The sequence below is a fragment of the Fusarium oxysporum genome, chromosome III, assembly GCF_013085055.1.
Source record: "Fusarium oxysporum Fo47 chromosome III, complete sequence".
In the NCBI taxonomy this organism is placed as follows: domain Eukaryota; kingdom Fungi; phylum Ascomycota; class Sordariomycetes; order Hypocreales; family Nectriaceae; genus Fusarium; species Fusarium oxysporum.
In genome coordinates this window covers 4,672,680-4,684,360 of record NC_072842.1, presented here as the reverse complement: position 1 = coordinate 4,684,360, position 11,681 = coordinate 4,672,680, and the positions used below count along the sequence as shown (strand labels likewise).

Here is an 11,681-nt window from a genome sequence, read left to right as displayed (position 1 = left end):
TATATCAAGGCGTCATGAATAATAATAATAGTAACAATCATTGTTACTTTGACCTCACATGGCGACATAGACACGGAAAGCTATCAGACAAGCAGAGGCGCGGTATGAGGTGATAAGACTGCCATAGAATCCTTACTACTGAGTTAAGTCCTTATCCCCGTGCAAGACATTCTTTGTCTTGAAAACTACAGCATCCTTAGGGAGATGAGGCAAAAGAAGGGCCGTGTCCCAGTAGAGCCAGACCTCCTTAAAATGTAGCCCCTCCGGAGTCTCGTCGCTTCCACTCTTCCCGATAATAGCAATCATCGTAATGGGGATGCTAACAGTCGGCTTGCTTTCCTTGTTCCCGCGAAGCCAAAGGTTCCGAATATTCTGAGTGTATATCTGGCTAGTCCCATCATCACGCTCAATCTCCAAAAAGTGGATCCAGTCGTGCTGGATGCACTCAAACACGTCGAAGAGCTTCTTCATCCACGCCCACATTTCATCTCCTCCGTGGTAGACGGCGTTGTTCTGGTTGTGGAAGATCACATCCTTGGAGTAGAACTTGAGCCCAGAGCCGCTGTCGTAGCCCCTCGAATCAACGGCATTGACATATTGCTTGAAGAACTTCTGGGTCGGTGACTGCGGGCCGTCCTTCTCCCATTGTGCGCCAGAGACGTGACTAATGATCTGAGGCATTGTGTGTATCCAGAAGGATGCGTAAAAAAGAGGTCAGAGTGGCAAAGGCGTGGAACAGGTAAAAGGAATTTGAAAATTGGAGCGACTGTGGTTGTCTTGCGTTCTTAGCCACCTGGAATCAAGTCAACACTGTATAGATGAACCCATGATTATTTATACGTTGAGGTCATTCGGAGACTTACGCAAGTGCCGAGGTCGATGATCACTCACCTTACCAGTGCGCTAAAGGCTAATTCAAGTCCCGTAAATACGTATCATTATATTCGGGAGAATTATCAAGAATTCCCGGATTAATAAACCTGACTTGCTTTGGTCATTTGTATTACTGATCAAGTTTCACTTGCATTTCTTTCCCTGTTTATGGGCTTAAGAACCTGAATCGAGCCTAGATATGCGGTCCTTAATCAGCGGACAATCTACAAAGCTAAAGTTTGCACCCTGTCCGATGCGCGGCTTCAACGTTGATAAACAAAAAAGAACTTAATTCCTTCTAGACATATAGAAAGAAAGAACGTATCCGAAGCATATCCCTTCCTGCACTAGATAGAGGGCCAGTCCACTCCGCCACACCAGCTTTTGCATGTTTTTAGACACAATTTTAACCGTCCATGAATCGTCTTATAGAGTTGGTGGACAAGATTCCTGGCGTGGGGAGATTGAATAACAAGCATGTAGGTGGGAAATAACTTGGATTCGTAGAGTAGTTAAATAAATCGCTTTTACTCTGTTCTGTTCCAGCGAAGCAATAAGCTTCTGTCACGGTGACAGAGCATAGCGACAGTAGTCGAGAGTGGAATATACAACGAGGACAGCCATGTACGAAAGCTTGTGTATAATGTTTGTCTCAGTAAGCATAAAACTAGGTAAATCATAACCCAAATACTAAGAAACCAGGCAGGTGAGTTTATACGCGGCCTAATCATTATCTCAAGCAAAGGGAGTCCCTTGGCCGGGTTCATCGATCCCGAGCCCAACCTTGCCTATCGTCGTCTTGGACTCAATCTGTCTGTGAGCCTCCTTCAGCCCAGCAAGCGTCAATCTGTACCGCTTGCCTAGAGTAGGAACTAGCTTCTTTTCATCCATCAAACGGGATAGGGTACCAAACATTTCATGGTAGCCTTCAACATTTGTACGATGATAGGCAGCTGAGCCTAGCCAATCCCATGCAAAAGTCATCGACTTTGACATAAAGTCGGTCCCGTAGAGGCTGACATCAGCCTGGACAATAGAGCAAACTTTGCCAAAGGGTGCGCAGATCTTAGCAACAGCATGGATATACTGCTCAGTACTGGCTAGTATATAGGCGTACCTGTTCGGTCACGTAAGCAGTGACCGCAATTAGAACGGAGTGGGGAATGGCATACTTTATCGGAACGCTTAAACTGAGATCTTTGATTTGTTCCACGAGATCTTTTTGGTGATTGATAACATGTGTAGCACCCATCTCTTTACAAAAGTATATTGTTTCTTGCCGAGATGCAGTAGTAACGACTACAGGAAGATTCAAGACATTGCGCGCCAGCTGGATAGCAGCACTGCCAACTCCTCCAGCACCATTGATCTATATCGGTGAGTGATATGTCAGCCAGGGTAAAAGATGACGCGTAGGTCGGCCGAGAAGAAGTCCAACTCACGATGAGAATTCCCACGTTCTCATTGGGTTTGATATTCAGACGGTGATGCAAAGACTGGTAGGCCGTTCCAAAGGTCAAGCCAAAGCTTGCAGCCTGTACAAAGTCGAGGGACTTGGGCTTGCAAGCACAATGAAGTTCACTGACTAGCTGGTACTCCGCGTAACTGCCTTGACGCGTTGAAGCACCAACATACGAGATCTCGTCGCCAGGCTTGATGAACTGGCACTCGGGGCCAGTCTCTAAGACAATTCCAGCACCGTCATATCCGATTATATGGAAGCCCTTTGGTGCAAACTCGTAGTAATCTTCCTCTCCATTAGTATGAGACCCAGGCCGTTTGGGTGAGGTTCTGGATTGTGGATATACCTGGAGCATCATCATAGATGCCCGCCCGGATTTTGACATCGATCGGATTCACAGAGCACGCTTGGACTCTGATGGTCTGGTTAGATGCCGACAGGCAAGACTTGCCAGGGTCAAATTCACTTAACGAGAACATCGCGGCCAGTAGGTTTGCCTGGTCGCGGAACGTTGCGAGATTCAAGATTATCAACGCCGCCGTATTTGGCTACGCCAACTGCTTTCATGGTATCCATTCCGAACTGAGAGTGGAATGCTGATCTTTGATGTGATAAAGATTGAATGACCTCGAAATATGTAGAAAATATTTCATCCTGGAGGTGTGACATGGTGATCTCATTTATTGAGAAATTGACAAAAACTGGGTTTCCAGTGACGTGGTGTGCTATTCCCAAGTGTTTCCGTTTTTTCCGCATCACGTGGAACAGGTATAAAGATGGGCAATGACTTGCCTTGCGATTATTAAACATGTTTAATAATCGACTCTGGGACAGAAGCAATATTCAAGCTGCGCTTGGCCCAAGGCCGAAAAGCCAATCTTGAAGTATCTTGAGAATGCTGTAACTGGCTCAACCATCTGATCGACACGATGGCTGCTAGTCTTTGTCTGGGAATTAAAATGGACTAGCCGAGGGGATCCACCTGCAAGCCGCGGCATCCCCACTCCCCCACTGTAACTTAAAGTTCTAATGTAGCAAGTAGCAAGGGTTGACAAAAAGCTATCACGAACAATCGGGAGAGGTGACACACGAGCCCGGCACGGGCTGTTTGACAAATCCCTTCCAGGGAACTCTGCAGATTATTAATCTGTTATAGCTATCTTCTCGAACGTCATCAGGACCTCTTAGATAGAGATGTAGCTCAGAGGAATTTACCTATGAAAAAGTACCCTGCATGCAGTCAACCAGCTCATTCATCAATACTTAACGAACTGGCATATCTTCTCAAGTTCTTCTCCATCCACGCTTTTGACATACATACCGCGCCCGATTTCAATCATGGGCCTTCCACGACGAGACATCGAATTTCGAGCGTGTGATGGCATCGCACTACGTGGCTGGCTGTACCCCCAACCGGAGACCTCGCCATGCATCATCATGACCCACGGTGTTAGTACTATACAGCCTCCGCTCTGTTATCACGTCTTAGGTTATAGGATGTCTAACAAGAAATATTCATTTAGCTTGGTGGAACCCGCCACTTCCTGCTGCCGAATTTTGCGTCAGCTTTCCACGATGCAGGGTACGTAGTATTGTTGTATGACAACCGTAATTGGGGAGATAGCGATGGTCTGCCTCGGCAGGAGTCCAACCCTCCGTTACAGCAAGCAGACTACTACGACGCATTCAACTTTGCAGCCAGTATTCCTTGTGTCGACAAGGATAAGATTGTATACTGGGGTAGCAGCTTCTCTGGTGGGAATGTCATTTATGCTGCAGCAATCGATAAGCGGATCAAAGCTGCTATCATCCAGTGCCCCGCTGTTTCAGGCGAGGTCAGATCACTCGCGTTCAAAGATCGTATCCCGACTTTGCTGGAGGACCGGCGTCAGATTACCTCTGGATTAGACCCACCAACCGTGCCGCTGATTGCTGCTGATCGAGAGTCTTCGGATCCAGCTACAACAAACGCCATGTTCCCCACCAAGGACGCCTACGATTTGATGAGTCTCCAAAAGACCTGTGGAAGCCGCTGGGAGAACTACATCACTTCGCAGACCCAACTGCACATGCTCAGCTTTGAGGGCCAGTCTATGATTCATAGAGTCTCCCCAACACCACTTTTGTTTGTTGTTCCCGGCAACGATGTCTTAGTACGAACGGCATCCCAAATGGATGCCTTCAACAAGGCGCGAGAGCCTAAACAACTACTCTACCTGGATGGATGTGGGCATTTTGATCTTTATACAGGAGACTATTTTAAGGAAAATATAAAGGTGCAAATTGACTTTCTTGACCGTTATGTTAAATATTAGAAATTTAGCTTCTAATAGACTTAGAATTACGTTTGCATTCTGCTTTTTCATTTGATGTCGGAAGACAAAGGTTCTGTGCGTCCAAACCTGGGTACTCTCTCAAACCCAGTGCGTTCAGAGCCTTCCATCCGCTAGTCTGAAACCTAGAGGCGTGATTGATAAATGTATGTAAACTTGTATTTATAAATATATAGTTATAATATTATATAGTAGAATAACTTAAAGCACATTATTAAAGTTAAATATATTCAAGGAGATAATTTTATATATAAAAACTTTTTTTATTAAGAATTAAATAATCTTCTAATAAGTAAATAATAGCTATTAATTAAATAGAACGTATTTTTTTAAATAAAGGAATCCTAATATTTTAAGATATTACTTTTAATATTTCTAGTAATTAAATTTAAAAATAATAACTTACTAAAATACCAATTCAAGTGAAATATAATATAAGGCAAAAGGCTAGGTATTAATTTAAGTTTTTTGGGAAACCTAGAATTATTATCTTATACTATAGTTATTAAAACTCATAGCAGGTCAAGCTACTCTCCACATCTACACACCATAGTGAGCATACGGAACCCAAAGCGGATACTGCAATTCTGTGTCGTCACAGGTCATCACGCCTCTCACCATATCTGCATCTTTAATTACATTCTCACCATAGCCCAACCCTTGTACCCAGCTGTCTCGAAGCTGCCTGGTTGCGAAGTGAAGGCCATGGCTTATCCCATCATCACTTATCCCTGTCCTATGCAGAAAACGGTAGAACAACTGTGCCATAGTAACGCATAGTTTATCGTTGACCTCCCACAAGGTACCTATAACGTGACGGAACCCTGCGACCTGAAAGGTCCTAGTAAGGTGAATACTTTCATCTAGTGACTTCTTATCTCGAACTTGGCCGGTTCCACAAGCTGAGAGATATGCAAAAAATGGCGACTTGGGGCTCAAGCTGGTCTCGAGTACATTTGCCACTGTGAGAGGGTCCTGTGCCCAGTCTTCAAGCACCAGGGGGCGTGGTTGGCTCTGTTTCCAGCCTCGGGTCTCCTCAACTCGACTGGCATCTTCCAAGCATGGCTCCTCGTCAACCAGCTTGACGACTATTCAGAGCCTCAAATCGCATGGATATTCAGCACATTCGCTTTTCTTTTCTTCTTTGGGGGCATTCAGGCGGGTAAGCTTATCCACGTCAAGCGTCCGAATCACACAGAAAGGTATCTTACATTCCTATAGGTCCAATATTTGATCGGTATGGTCTCAAATACTTGTTCCCTACTGGACCATGTGGCTTGGTGGTCTCGCTGGTATGGACGAATTTCTGTACAGCAGTTGTTGCAAGGCCAGTCGCCAGTCCACGATTTTGCGTGAACCAATGTCCAAGGGTAGTGATACTAGTGGTCCATATGATTGAAGAAGAGAGACCTCCAAGGCATCCAAAGGAAAGCATAAACTGGTAATATTCTTCTCACCAAGTGACGTTAGCTTAGGGCTCTGCTTATCTCGTTGGCATAGGGTCTCTCCTACCTGGTGGTATCGGAGGCCTTTGCTATACCCTTGCATTTTCGCGTCTCTCACATCAAATCGGATTTCCCTGGACAATGCGATGCTTTGCGCTCATTACCTTGTTGTGTTTCCTAGCCAGTCTGCCCTTACTCAAGACACGGCTCCCAGCAAATACAACCTCGCGGGTTGTTCTCGACTGGAAGGGTTTTGAAGACACTAGGTTCACACTTACAATGATGGCAATATTTATTTTGGATTGGGCTGTTTTGGTGCCTCCAGCATACATCACCACATACGCCTCTTTCTATGAACACAATGACCTCTCTCCCAACAAACTAGCAATTCTCAACTCGGCATCTACCTTGGGACGTTGTCTACCTGGGTTTGTTGCCGATAGGCTCGGTCGATTCAACGTTATGATCATTTGCGCGACTCTCTCCAATTTATCAATCTTTTGTTTATGGCTTCAAGCGAGATCTAGCGCTGCCGTTGTCGTTTCCTTCGCTGTAGCCTATGACTTTTTCAGCGGCACCGCTTTCAGCTTGACGCCAGTATGTGTAGCTCAGCTCTGCAAAACAGAGGAATATGCCACAACGTATGGCACGGCCTATGGCGTGGTGAGCTTTGCCACATTGGCTGGAGTTCCCATCTCAGGGTTCATCTTAGGCACAAGTGACGGCAACCACTACACCGCCTTGGTTCTGTTCTGTGGCACAGCGTATGCAGTCTCGTCTCTTCTTTTTATTTTTGCGAAGGGGACTAGTCAGCATTGGAGGCTCTTGTCTATATCCTAGTCTTAATTGAGAGTAAGCCGTTTAAACTTAAGAAATAGGGATATGAAAACCTGAGGTAGTATAACAACACCCTTTTAGCCATAGAATGACCAAATTTATAGGCTGTTAACACATAAAACAAGGACACGATAGTATCAGCCAAGACAGTTCGCACATTTTCTTTTTTACAAGCATGAGAATGAAAATGCTCCATATTATCTGCTTAGTTGATTGCCTGTGCTAGTCCCTGTGTCAATATGTGCTTATTAATAAAGAATGGTTCGAAGTCCTTAAAGTCTGGCAAGTACTCAGGAGTGCGTTCAGAACGTAAACTGGGGTTTCAACTCAACCCTTGCACGTCTTAAAAATCAGGTTTCTTTCCATAGATGGAACATCTGCCAATCGTTAGTCCCCAGCCCCTATCCATCACATCAGAGATACTCACATTGGATTATAAGCATGAACACTGGGATTATTCAGATCCTTCCTCACATCAACAAGGAACATAATGACCTCATCCCGCGACCATCCGTGAGCCCTCGAAAATGATGCCATGGTCAACGACTCCAAAGCGTTCGAAGAATTATAATGATTCCACGTTCCCAATTCTTTATACTTCTTATCTCGAGGCCACGGATTGGTAGGCCACTTGAATCTTTTGTCGACGACATCGACAAAACCGACTTCTTGCATAATAGCTTTGATCTTGTCGAACTCGATAGACGTACTCCCGAGCTTAGTAAAGGCCTCCCCGAGGAGGTTACACCATTTGGAGAGGGCGTGATCCGGGGTAAGAGTCCCGTCGTCGGAGAGAATTATACCTCCAGTCTCTTGAAACTCAACATAGCCACCAGGCTTGACATTGCTACACAGGTTAGTCTTATGGAAGAGAGTGGAGGTTGAAGACATGCTTGAAGATCTTGCGGATGTAGTCCTCCCAATTCTTAATACTAAAGACCATCATTCTGCTATGGATATAGTCAAATGGCTGACCATATTCCCAGTCTTCGTCAATATCATCAATAATAAAACGAAGGTTTGGCGGGACACTGGAGATGTTAGCGGAAGAAATATGACCTTGGGGTTACTCACAAAGCTGGTTGAATTGGCGAGAGGTCAACCCCAATGACCTATGCAGTTAGTAGAGGCTCTAGTAGGATTGGCCGGAAAGAGGACTACCTCAGCTTCTGGGTGCTCATCAGCGTAGTCAATGGCCCATATTCCGGTTCCCGTTCCCACGTCGAGTACGCGTCCAACCTTTGCACCGGGGTCATTGGGTGGAGCAAGACCTAGTTTATCTCCAAATGTTAGGAGGAAAAGGTTATGTTGGAGGTCTGATCTATTAGTAACATGCTTCAACATAGTCGTGTTACCATACCGAGACGCTCATTTTCGACCTGGTCATTTGGAAGATGATATTCTAGCGAAGTTGTTAGAAATCGGCAATTGAGGTAGGCAATGCTTCTCACTTCCGTCTTTGTAGCGATGGTAAGTTCTACCGTTCTCATGCCGATAGTTCAAGATGGAACTTGAGATGCTCGTTGTTGATGAAGCGGTATCCTATCACCTGTCAGTCGAGTCCTTTGATGTGGATAATTCAGCTGCATACAGTTTCAATCGACGAGTCGGCATCGTTATTGATCTGATATCATTCAGTGTTTGACTTTTGATACACGACACATTCTCTTACCTGCTCATCAGGATGAAGAACTGGATCTGTATCTACAGTCGACATGTTCATGTTGATGACCTGAAAATCGCTCAATGCGGGATAAGTGAAGATGGAGGAATCCGCAGGTTGAAATGGCAGATGGTTGGGCAAGTAGGATGCATCATGCTTTTCAAGCGAAGAAATAAGAATCAATATCACTGGCTCTCTTGAATTGACAGTAACCAACATGCAGATGCGTACGTGGCTACGACATGGGTCAGTGGTCTGATATGGTCTGCATAATGTTGCCCCTCATCTCGGCTTCCGAGTGATTATCCATCTGCCGCATCGATTGCAGGAGCGATGAGTATCCAATTGACTGGAAAAATAAAAGAGTCTTCCATGCTTGGAAAACTAGATGCCTCATAGATTTCATTTGGCAACCTCGATATTATTAAAATGAAGTGCATTGTAGGGTCCATCCATACTCTCGATCTGCAGTTCAATGGGTATACAAGCCTCACCAAGCACACTGGATGATTAAGATGTAGATCTACTTGAGAAAGAGTAAAGTATCTTGGGGTTGATGTGGCCTAATTGGATACTGACTAAGACATCTAAGAAATAGTGAACTCACTACTCCTACCCGTAAAGGTATTAATCTTACCCGTGATGGGAGCCTTGCTATCTCCATAATAGCTCAATCTGTACGTCCCAGAACCAATATCCTTCGCATCCTGCCATCCAGTCTCCCAAGTGATAGCAACCTCACTCGATCCAAGCAAACCATCAAGTCTCTTCCACTCAAAAACAAGATCCCAATCTTCGTCAGTCCGAACTTGAACCCACTTAGATCCGTCCTTCTTCTCAACTGCCGCATAAGTATCCTCGAGGTGAAGATTGTTACGTGGATTGGCTCCCACAAACGTAGCGCTGATAGTATCGCCAACTGCAAACTTTGACTTACTCACGTCTTTGATAACGTCGCCAAACTTAGTGCCGATCTTGGGGTTGTCGTAAACAACGCCTGTGGTGAGAGAAATGGAATTCTTCCGATTATCAGGCGCAGCTGGACCAGCAGGCGGCTTCGACGCGCCCTTTTCCTGGAGGAGGTATCCGAGATAGGTTGATGTCAGGTTGATGTAAGCGTCCAGACTATGTCTGCCATGGACTGTTGAGCCACCTTCGTAGCGCTGCACATCATACTCTTCAGGTGTCGTACAATAATGAGCGTATGTATTGCCAGGTCCACCAGCTACAACAATAGGGTCACTTCCAACGCCACCTCTATCCTTGATCTCATCACTGATACTATTGCGCCAACGTCGTGAAGACATAGTCGTCAGCTCAGGTGCTGAAACGATAATGAAGAAATTACCGACACGAAGCATCTGGATATCCACAATGTTGGGAGCCCAAGCATAAGGCAGTGTGATCTCGCCAGCGTCAATAAGAATCGGCTTGGGTGACTGACATTCAACTTGCTCCTTGGTAGGGTCGCGCAAGAACTTTGATACAAGAGCCCAGAAGGGACTGGCATCGGGTTCACCGGAATCACCCTGCTTGAAGTCGAAGTACCCAGGACCGTCGGTAGTTCCAGCGGCGAAAGAGTATCCGAAGGCTGCTGCACATGTCTTTGCTGATGTGCCATTGGGTAGCTGAAAGGTGAAGTCGGAAAAGTCCTGGAATGAGTGATATCCAAGAACACTCTTTCCCGTGACCGCAACACCATCACCACCTTGCATCTGATTGTACAACTTATCAGCCTGCTTGAAGACCCTACGACCAATTTCCCAGCATGACTTGGTGCCTCCGTCATTCAAACCCCAGAAAGGTCCTCTTCCGTGACAAGTCTCTATCTTGCCACCACAAGTCGCATCCTTGAAGTCGCACTGCTTTCCTGAACCATCCTCACACCAGGCCCCTTCGACATTTGGCGTGGTATCAGCGACGGCAGCTTGTGAAAAGCCGGCCACGAAATCATCAGTCGCTCCGTTGGTTCCACGAATAGCTTGCTCCAGAAGGTAGGCACTCACACCCTTGTTATCGCCAGCAACAAGAGTGTTGTTCATGTAAAGACTTGTACCGTGAACCGAGAACCATGTTAACACTCCAGTGACTTTGTTGTCTGAGTCGCGAGTGAATTTAAGCATGGTCAGCTCCTTGTCAACCTCATCCTGGTACTTGTCCCGCTCAGACTTTGGGTTAGCTTGGTATGCATAAAGGCTTCGATTGATGTTGACGTCTTCGACGCGAATCTTGCCTACGCTTAGACGACCCTTGGCAAGACTTTCATGCGCCCGCTTGACAGAAAGGACAGCACCGTCAACGATGGCCTGGTATGCCTGTTGATTGAATCCCAGAGCAGAGATCTGAGGCATGAGATAGTTATTCCAACCTGCTGGCCCAGCGTGCGAATGCGTTCCAGTAACAGCAACATTATCAGACGTGTACACTGCGTACTCCGATCCCAAAGCAGCAATGCCCTCAAGGATACCTCTGCGAATAGCAGTATCACCAGACTGAGTATCCAAGACCAAGTAGACAAACCGTTCTTTGGGTTCATCCGGATTACCCACGATGAAAGCCCGAGAGTAAAGGCGCTGACGCAAGCCCGTTCCTATCTGCCCGAGGTCGGCGTATCCCATAAGATTGAGCTCGACGACAGGGCCAGTCACGTCAGCCTTGCCGATACCGAGCAAGTAGACATCAGCAGAGTCATCAGCTCGCTTTGTGTTATCGTTGGAGGCATCTTCAGGTGAAGGGACGGCGAGGCATGATACTGTCTGGAATAGGAAGGTGGTGAAGCTCAGGTATAACAGGATCACATATGAAAGATTGTGATAAGTTGCGGTGAACATCATGACCACGATTAAATTGGGTCAACGAATGTTTTCACTTTGAGAGTCATGTATACGAAAGGCGACATGTCCTTGTATTTATAGTATTTACTCATCATTTCATGGATGGCTTAAGATGATGCGATAAGTGGCTTCCAAAGCGGTCTGCATCAATTCAGTCGCATACCTTTCAGCTATCACATTCACAAAATCAAGAATTCCAGCTCTTTTCAATTACTTTACAGGTAGTTATATATA

At 45.9% G+C, this 11,681-nt stretch overlaps 6 protein-coding genes across 6 annotated transcripts; 2 read left to right on the top strand and 4 right to left on the bottom strand.

Annotated features, from left to right (window-relative positions):
- Positions 1-135: 135 nt before the first annotated feature.
- On the bottom strand, positions 136-681 carry FOBCDRAFT_271759 (uncharacterized protein; the record flags this gene model as incomplete). Its single annotated transcript, XM_031177741.2, has 1 exon — positions 136-681. The coding sequence occupies one exon, from the start codon at positions 679-681 to the stop codon at positions 136-138; it is 546 nt and encodes a 181-aa protein (XP_031048874.2).
- Positions 682-1,608: 927 nt separating this feature from the next.
- Positions 1,609-3,004, bottom strand: FOBCDRAFT_317621 (chaperonin 10-like protein; the record flags this gene model as incomplete). The annotated part of the gene is made up of 5 exons (XM_059612002.1): positions 1,609-1,990; positions 2,046-2,242; positions 2,316-2,620; positions 2,682-2,749; positions 2,802-3,004. The coding sequence occupies 5 exons, from the start codon at positions 3,002-3,004 to the stop codon at positions 1,609-1,611; spliced, it is 1,155 nt and encodes a 384-aa protein (XP_059464556.1).
- Positions 3,005-3,673: 669 nt separating this feature from the next.
- Positions 3,674-4,650, top strand: FOBCDRAFT_238357 (alpha/beta superfamily hydrolase; the record flags this gene model as incomplete). Its single annotated transcript, XM_031177740.2, has 2 exons — positions 3,674-3,784; positions 3,859-4,650. 2 exons carry the CDS (start codon positions 3,674-3,676, stop codon positions 4,648-4,650), a joined length of 903 nt encoding a protein of 300 aa, XP_031048873.2.
- A 938-nt stretch (positions 4,651-5,588) lies between these two features.
- Positions 5,589-6,953, top strand: FOBCDRAFT_238356 (MFS monocarboxylate transporter-like protein; the record flags this gene model as incomplete). Its single annotated transcript, XM_059610197.1, has 4 exons — positions 5,589-5,618; positions 5,662-5,830; positions 5,890-5,976; positions 6,169-6,953. The coding sequence occupies 4 exons, from the start codon at positions 5,589-5,591 to the stop codon at positions 6,951-6,953; spliced, it is 1,071 nt and encodes a 356-aa protein (XP_059467000.1).
- A 340-nt stretch (positions 6,954-7,293) lies between these two features.
- Positions 7,294-8,667, bottom strand: FOBCDRAFT_238355 (S-adenosyl-L-methionine-dependent methyltransferase; the record flags this gene model as incomplete). Its single annotated transcript, XM_059610196.1, has 7 exons — positions 7,294-7,327; positions 7,378-7,787; positions 7,840-8,009; positions 8,063-8,266; positions 8,311-8,352; positions 8,402-8,492; positions 8,623-8,667. 7 exons carry the CDS (start codon positions 8,665-8,667, stop codon positions 7,294-7,296), a joined length of 996 nt encoding a protein of 331 aa, XP_059464555.1.
- Positions 8,668-9,200: 533 nt separating this feature from the next.
- Positions 9,201-11,444, bottom strand: FOBCDRAFT_290932 (Neutral/alkaline nonlysosomal ceramidase; the record flags this gene model as incomplete). The annotated part of the gene is made up of 1 exon (XM_031177738.2): positions 9,201-11,444. One exon carries the CDS (start codon positions 11,442-11,444, stop codon positions 9,201-9,203), a length of 2,244 nt encoding a protein of 747 aa, XP_031048871.2.
- Positions 11,445-11,681: the final 237 nt, after the last annotated feature.